The sequence below is a fragment of the Myiozetetes cayanensis genome, unplaced genomic scaffold, assembly GCF_022539395.1.
Source record: "Myiozetetes cayanensis isolate MyiCay16 unplaced genomic scaffold, myiCay2020 scf15, whole genome shotgun sequence".
In the NCBI taxonomy this organism is placed as follows: Eukaryota; Metazoa; Chordata; class Aves; order Passeriformes; family Tyrannidae; genus Myiozetetes; species Myiozetetes cayanensis.
Window position 1 is genome coordinate 14,231,536 of NW_026087159.1, and position 8,462 is coordinate 14,239,997.

General features: G+C 54.0%; 1 protein-coding gene across 1 annotated transcript; it reads right to left on the reverse strand.

The window, feature by feature from the left end:
* Window positions 1–1,491: 1,491 nt before the first annotated feature.
* On the reverse strand, window positions 1,492–7,424 carry FUNDC2 (FUN14 domain containing 2). Its single transcript, XM_050310411.1, has 5 exons — window positions 7,372–7,424; window positions 6,616–6,766; window positions 5,914–5,989; window positions 4,675–4,809; window positions 1,492–4,270 (listed from the first exon to the last, which is right to left on the reverse strand). The coding sequence occupies exons 1-5, from the start codon at window positions 7,388–7,390 to the stop codon at window positions 4,193–4,195; spliced, it is 459 nt and encodes a 152-aa protein (XP_050166368.1). The 5' UTR covers window positions 7,391–7,424; the 3' UTR covers window positions 1,492–4,192.
* Between the last annotated feature and the right edge of the window lie 1,038 nt (window positions 7,425–8,462).

An 8,462-nucleotide genomic window follows, 5' to 3' on the forward strand; every position in this document is an offset into this window, starting at 1 on the left:
GTGACTTACAAGTCACTTTGCCTAAGTGCCTCCCTTTCCCACTGGGCAGACTTGTTTATTTTATATTTGAATTGCTTACATGCTGCTATTTGCATGATAAAGACGTTACAGGAGCATTATTTCAGGGATTGCTACAGGGATAGGATATTTTTTTAAAAAAAGCAATATTCCTTTGAAAGATCTGACTGTTGATACAAAATTTATAAATTATGTCTAATTGAACTCCTTTAAGCAATATGTTATGAACCCAGTCTAGTTCAACCTGCTGAAACCCAAAGGCCTGTCACAGAGCCCTGGGCTAGATCCAAGCACTGACTTAGGCGCTGCTTACTGAACAAGCAGTCGTAGGCACCGGTTTTCCACACAGCATTCCAGACTCACCACAATCCGGCTGTGTCTGGACCCCAGGAGAGATGGCTTTTCCGGAAGCTCTCAGCCACGCAGCAGAATTTCCTGTGACCTGTAGGAAGAGCTCAGTAGACAGGTTCCTGCACCACCCTTCAGAGCTGTCTCGCTGTCCCCTGTAGCAGGAGTCCAGGCACCTCAGTATCAGCTCCACACCCACTAGCCCTAACTCTGTCATTAGATCTAGCCGTCAAGGACTTTGTGCTGTGAGCAAGTACCACTTACTTATGAAATACAGCTTCTATAAACAGACCACTGAGGTCTAGGCACAATAGTCGTGTGTATTGAAGCCTAGAAGAGCAAACCATCTGTATTCACTGACTCTGAAATACCATGGTACAAAATAAACGACTGGAACAAACTGCGGCCTCGGTTTGGTTGGTTGGTTGGGCAGCTTGGCTGCCAGAGCCACGTGTGATATCATCGGGTTTAAATAGAAGCTGCTTGATATTTTTATAACTGGGGCTTAAGATCAGAATAATTTAGGGCTAGTCTTCCGTTCCCACTCCCCTTCTCCCCAAAAAATAACCCCCTAAGACCAAATGGGGGTACTAAACGTACCCTTGAAAAGTAGGGGGAAATTATGACAATGTTGTGAAGCAGCTCAAATGCTGACAAGTAGCTCATTTTTCCATTTTGCCCTACCTGATCAGGAACAGTGAAAGCCAAGTAACTAATAGATGATTAAAAATATATATTTAGGCTTCTGTTGCAGCTATGAAGAAGAAAAAGCCTTGTCTCCCTGCCCTGTTCTAGCTGGGTGGAACAAACTTTATCAGCAGAGGCTCTGAACCCAGGCTGGCAACAGAATCACCTCCTGCCCTAGAAGCATCCCACTTCTTGGGAATATAGGTGATTGGTGCCAGGATGATCAAGGAGAGGGATTTATTAAGGCAGCCCACAGTTACCCACACAGAAGAGGGAAGGCTGGTGGCACAAGCCTGGATGCTGTTGGCCACCTTGGCCACCTGGGCACATCCCAGACTCCTGGACTGGCTGTAGCTGCTCCCCTGAGTCAAGCACGACACACAGAGTGAGACAAACACGCTGGTCCCCAAGAATCCAACAGACCTCACACACAGAAGCTATTAGAGCAAAACTGTTTAATAAAATACCACTTCAACAAGCATTTACATACAATATATAAAACCACTTTAAAAGCTTAATGTGTTTGAAATCTTCTCACACTGTAACAGATGTCAGAAGTTGTTTAAACAAGACTAGAAGGAGCAGGAGTGGGGAGGGGAGGGACACCTCATCTTGGCACCTGCAGCAATGAAAATGCATCCCCAGAGAGGCTGATTCAGCATCAAAGCTCTGGAGTGTGAGCCCACAGCATCAAACGGTACCAGCCACGAGCCCAACACCGGCACAGCAGAAAGATTTGCCCCACCCCGATGTCCTCGTCCACTCCCTGCCCACATTCACAGCAAACCCAACGTGAACTTGCTACTTGTTTCTCCTTCCAGCAGCACTTGAGGCGTTTTAGCTCCCTCTCTGGGCCATTTCTCTCCGTAGCAGCAAACTGGGACTCCAGAACGCAGCACCCCCTTCCCTAGGGCTGGGCAGAAATAGTGACTTATTTGAGCCTGGAAAACATCCCTAAGGTGTGTTAGTGATTTGCTTTGAGCTTTGTGGACATCAGTGCATCTCAGAAGAATGTGCTATGCAGCCCACCCAGCTAAAGGGCAGCAATGCTGTTTCCCTACAGGAACAAAAGATACCCTGCAAGGCAAATGTACCCCTTCAGGAATGTTCACTTCTGCAGGTACTACAGGAAAATAAAAAACCAAACCAAACCCCGCAAAACCACCACCATCAACTGTCACTCCACTGCCAAGCACCAATTTACTGGAGACCTACTGGCTGCATCACATCATCCCTGCAGCCCTGGATGGCTTTTAGGAAGGCCATGGTTAAAAGGATGTGGGCCCAGCTGCTCCCTCATTCTCCTTGGCCACGAGTGGCAGGACAGGAGCAAAGACACAGCTTGTATCTCTTGGTTATCTGCAGCCTCTTTTCAGATTCTGAAGGACAGAAAACCTCAGTTTAATCACTGTGGTGCTACTCTGACACTTCAGTCGACAGAGCTGAAACAAAATTAACAACTGCAAGTGCTCATTCCAAAACCTCTGGTGGAAGAAGCCCCTGTTTCAGCTCTTCCAGCAGCTCTCAGGGGAAGATCCCCATTTCCAGCCACACTGAGAGCACCAGCAGCAGATCCCAAACGCATCACACAGCACTGGAAACGGGGTGCAGCTGCTGAGCCAGGTGCTGCAAACCAACCACCCCCGAGTGTCACCATTCCCAGCATTTCCCATTGAAGGATGGGCTGACTTTCCCATAAAACCCCACGTTCTGGGCCAGAACTCCCACGTGTACCTGCTGGAGGACATCACCGTGCTGGCCTGCAAATCTCCATGCCTGCAGAACACCTCGGAGGGATTTGTGTTTGTCATTTTCTCCTGTAGAAATTCTAGTAGAGTTCTGCTCTGCCAAAAACAGCTGAGTTCTGCACCTGGCTGCCTCATCACCTGCAGGAGAAGGGCTGCAGCTGATGGAATTAAGCAAGCAACTTTTCTTGTGGAAATGGCAAACACAAAGAAGAAAGGAACATAACCAAGGCAGAAAGGATGCAAATGAGCCACTCCCATAAGACTACAACCTGGTTTTCCCAATAGTTTTGTCATTTCAGTTGCTTGCAGAGGCCAGGAAGATGGGAGTTTGTGCTCTGCAGAGACAGGTAAAGGACTGCACTCCAGATTCCACATCATCCCCCTGCTCCAGCAGAGCTGGCAACCCTGGCCCACTCCAATGTACCCCAAGCAGGGATGCATTTCCTGTCTACCATCCTGCCCCACACGGTTACACCTGGATGAGCATCACCAATGCCAAAGTGACCAGTGAAGGTCATGGCAGACACAGAAACACCAGTCAGAGGCCCAGGGTGATTTACAGTAAGTGACACGGCTGAAACACCAGCCAGTCTGACAGGTTGGGCCTGCTGGGAGGAGAGACCCTCAAAGGCTGAGCAGTCAGGTGGCAAATGAGGAGCTGCTCTGCAGCACAGGGAGCTCGGTGGCTCTCACAATGCATGATGAGGAAAGGGCCTGGAGACTCAGTTTCCATCAGCAGTGCAGTGCTGCAGTTCCAGTATAGGGAAATCTAACAGCAGAGAGGAAGCAGAACAGCCATCTGTGCGGTGCAACGGCAGGGGGAGGGCAGGAGAATCCTTATTCACCTGCCCTGGACACAGCTCAGGCTGTGCCCTGACGCTTCTGCATCCGCCCCAGGACAGCCAACCACATTTTGGATGGCACAGACCACCTGTGTGCAGAGGGAGGCACAGGTTTGCCAGGTACCAGGGCAGGAATACTGAAAGCTCAACGGTGAACAGCTGACAGCTGTTGTACACACATACTGGCAGACAAATGTACGTGTAAAGAGTCCTGAGCGCCTGTGGAAAGCACATTTAAAAGATTTCTCTGCCACTACATGTTTATGAGACTGCAACTCATCAGAAAAATTTGGGACTGGGCATATTTGGTGGGGAAAGGAATCATAATGATACACTGGGATAAGCTTTCAGACTGATCCCAGCACACTGACAGCCCAGACCGATGAAAAGTGTGGAAATCAGAAGCAGAGTTGTAAGATATAAGGGCTGGAACCTGTGAGCAGAAGGGACTGAGTCTGTTGGCAACATCCTTTGACTTCTAAGTGAGAGATAACGGCAGTACAGGAGGGGAGGGGAGGTTGGGCACGAAAGGAGAGTCAAGTGCAGCTTCTAGGATGCCATCCCGATCAAGAATCCTCCGGCAAACCCTCCAGTCAGGATAACATTCTTCTTCAGAAATATGATCACCTAAGCAAGGGAGGGAAGAGGCAACAGTGTCCAACAACAGCAGGTCACCCACCTACCCTCCCCATAAGAAGAAATCCCTCAGACTGTTCTTCAAGGCCAGTGATGCTCAGAGATGCCACTGCTTGGGTTTGGGGAAGTGTCCAACCTAACGACCTCCCCTCCCCTCTCCCCAGTGCCCAGCACAGGGGACAGTCACTGCCCTGTCCTGCTGCCACTCTGTTGCTGGCACAGCCCAGGTGCCCTTGGCCTCCTTGCCCCCCTGGGCACACACTGGCTCCTGTTCAGGGGCTGTTCCCCAGCACCCCCAGCTCCTTTCCCCAGGGGCACTTTCCAGCCCCTCAGATCCGTAGCAGCCCAGGAGTCAATCCTGTTTTCCAGCACAAGCCTTGGGAGAGTTGTCTCACCTCATCCACTCTGCTTTTCACTTCTGGAGGCATTTTATTCCCACTGCTGTGAAATTTCAGCTGCTCCTTGGCTTTGTTCATGTCCCGTTGTACCATATTCCAGTCCACTTTGATGTATCCCGTGTGGTTTGCAATCTAGGAATTGGAGGATTGGAAAGAAAGTTCCTGCATGACCATGGCTAAACAGATCCCCTCACCCACTCCCCTTCCCTGACCCCCCTACACTAGTCCAGTGGGCACACTAGCTTAAAAACTGGACAGATGACCACCCCTGGAGCTGTATTAACTCTCCTGCAACATCTGCCTCCCACAGGAGTCCCCAAAAGCAGGGCTGCAGCTTAGCCTGCTTCAGCCTCTGCTCCCTAACACAAAGCTGGCACCACCTCCCCCTCACAACTGCCACGGATATCGGTGGGACTCTGCAGTTCTCCTGCTGCTGTGGGTGGACACAGCTATTAATAGCTTGTTCCTCTCAAACTATTTCATCTGCTCGGGGTGATTCAGCAGTGAAAGTCCCCCTGCTCAGAGCAAGCTTTTCCCTTTCAGCAGATCAAGCAGAGCCAGGAGAGCGAGGGAGCCACACACAGGACTTACCTGTTTGCCTGAGGAGCAAACAGGTAAGTGCTGAACAGGGCCTAAGAGCTGCTCTGCCTGCTGCAAGATGTATGAGCTGGATGGCCACACCCAAGCAGCTTCCCTCAGTGCCAGGGTTATTAGAAATCAGGAGAAGTGGCTGAGGACAGAGAGAGCTCTGTGTTTTCTCTCCTCTTCCCCAGTGCTTTACAGAGAGTCCCATCTGTGCTGGCCAGACTCCTGAAGTAGCAGCCAGGGTGACAGGAAACATGTCACAGATATGGATAAATCCCTGACATGCAGGGCTGTTCCTGCAGGGACAGCATGTCCACAGGCACAGGGCTCAGTACATTAGCCAGTTGTGAGCAGACAGCAGACAGTTCACTGCAGCTCAGGGCTGTCTCATGCTCCACTCAGGTGCCCCCTGTGCCCCTGGCCTGCCCTTTGCTGGCAGATCCTCAGTGGATATGCACCTTTTAGCAATCCTGAAATTTATGCAAACCAATCCTGCTTTGCTGCTGCACCCGTGTGGTCTGGGGAACACGCCTGTGACATCCACAGCCTGGCAGAGTGGCCCCATGTGTCCCATCAGGCAGTGATTCCTACACAGCCCCTCATCCCCACCAGCACAGCTCCTGGAAAGCCTGGACTGCTGTTCATACACACCTGAAGCAGGAAAAAGCCACCTCCCACCGCTGTCGCTGCCAGCTTTCCGACCTTCTGGAAGACGAATCCGGTACACCTGCAAAGCAACCAGGATCCAGTCAGGAGAATGACACACCAAACACTTCTCCTCATGCTTCCCACAGGCAAGGCTGCCTTTGGCAGGAGTTACCCAAGACTTGGAGACAGATGAACAGCAGCAGAAACCCATGAGCAATCAGAGAGAAGGATTTGCACCCAGCCAAAAACTGATGCCTTATAGCTTTTCACTTCCTGCTGTCACAATTCAGCCTTTTGCAGTTTGATTTTTATCTCCTCAACACCACCTGGGAACCACGACCTCAGGGGGGGTTTAATGCAGATGCCTGAAGCACCTCAGGAGAAGGCATCCTTGTTCCAAGGGGTTCACATCTGCCTGTCCCAAATTCAACATCACCACTCTGTGCCAGAAGTTAGAAAAAAATTAAAGACTGGTACAGTTTCCCTCCTTAGGAGACAGTCTCTGTTCTTCAGCCCCGAGTCAGAGACAGCTTTTAAGACGTCCCCCAGCTCAGCAGACCATGCCAGGGGACAGCAGGCTGAGCACGCTGGACACCTGCCTCCTCTGAACGACTGCCAGACGGCCCCCCTGCAGCTGTCAGCGCGTTCCCCAGAGCCCAGCCAGAGCCTGCCCGGAGCAGCAAGGGCAACCCCGGCCCATCTTACCATCCCGTGACCCCTCCGATCAGCAGCTGCGTGGCCACATTGTATTTCTCAGCGCTCGACCCCGAGCTGGGGCCGAAGATCCTGCGCCACCAGGGCCGGTTCTTGGTGTACTCCGCCAGGTCCAGCACGTTGAACGTGTCGTCCTTGGCACCTGCGGGCAGCTGCAGAGGCTCAGTGCCGGCACCGCCGCCCCCTGCACAGGGCACACGGGGCACGGGACACACAGGGCACACGGGGCACGGGACACACAGGGCATGGGACCCCCAGGGCACGGGACCCCCAGAGCACGGGACATACAGGGCACGGGACACACAGGGCACAAGACACACAGGGCACAAGACACACAGGGCATAGGACACACAGGGCACAGGACACACAGGGCACTGAACGCCCAGGGCACGGGACCCCCAGGGCACAGGACACACAGGACACGGGACCCCCGCCCAGCACTGCCCCGGCCTTCGGGGGCTCCCGGGTCCCTCCGCTCCCCCAGGACCCCTCAGACCCCGTCCCCGGGCTCCCTCACCCCCTGAGGGCGCGGCCGGTGCTGGGGACGCTGTGCCGGGAGCCCCCCCGGGCCCTCAGGCGGGGCCAGGCCCGGCACCGGCACCGCCGCGCGGTTCCACAGGGGCCGGCCCGTGCCCCCGCCCCTGGAGAGCCCGGGAACCCGCTGCTGAGGGGAGAGGAGCCCCGCCGCCCCGCGCCATGCCCGGTATCCCATCCCATTCCACTCCCGGCCATCCCGGCCCGTCCCACCTCCGCCAGGCACCGCCATGACGCCGCCGCGCTCCGCGCAGGCGCGGCCGCGGCCCGGGAGCGCGCGGCGCCGGGAGCGCGCCGGGGGGGGGCAGCCCTGCCGTGTCCGCGCACGGGAGCGCGCCCCGGCCCCGGCCCCGGCCCCGGCCGTGCCCCCGCTGCCGCCCCTCCGCGTCCCCAAAACCTGCCTCCTCTGCCGCTGCAGCAGCATCGCCTGCCGCGGGGCAGGAAATAAAATAGTTTAAAATAATAATAATAATAATAATAAAGAGTTTCTAGTTGGTGAAATCATAGAATCGTAGAATCATCCGGGTTGGAAAAGACCTCCGAGATCGTCAAGTCCAGCCCTTGATCCAACACCGATTTCTGAGCCCATTACCCCCCACCTGGGCTCTTGTTGGATGAAAGCCACCTATCTCCCAGCTGGGGACGCAGCTGCCCAGGGAGCAGAAGAGACGGAAAACCTGAGACACAACAGGCAAAAAAAAATTAAAAAAAGAAATAAAAAATCCTCGTGGAGAGAGTGTAACCCCACTCCTGTTTGAGGTTAACGGAAACTCGTGCGTGAGTGGGACGGGTGGGGGAGCAGACAGTGTCCTAGGAACCAACAGCGCTGTTCTAGGAACTAAGAGCAGCACCAGCAAACATCCCACCAGCAAACATCCCACTTCCAGGCAGGTGTGGACGTGTCAGGAATCGCAGCAACACTGCACGTGTTTCCTGCGCTGTCCTGATTAGGCTGGAGCAGTGTGTGCACACTCAGACCCCAGCACTGGGGCAGCACGTCCCTGGACACGCAGCCGTGATGTCCTGCACACACACAGCCCGGGGGGGCTGGGGCTGCTGCCCACGGCAGGTCTGAGCCTCGGGACTACGCTCTCTGAGGTGCCAAGGGCCAGGCAGGGTAAACCTGGAGAGGGATGAGCATCACAGGAAGAGAGAAGCCCAGCCATTCAGCACCTGCCAGTGTCACAACCGTTAATTCATGACTGTGTCCAGGCCCCTGCTGCTGCAGCCTCCAAGGGACACTTTTCCACACAATTCTCTAACCTCCAATACTCACTACCCTTCTAGTTCCCTGCAGCAGGGTG

Coding starts and splice junctions, on each gene's coding strand:
- FUNDC2 (XM_050310411.1), bottom strand. Junction 5,990..6,615: donor ATCGGAGGGGTCACGGGATG/GTAAGATGGGCC, acceptor GTTGCTTTGCAG/GTGTACCGGATTCGTCTTCC. Junction 4,810..5,913: donor GTGGCTTTTTCCTGCTTCAG/GTGTGTATGAAC, acceptor TCCAATTCCTAG/ATTGCAAACCACACGGGATA.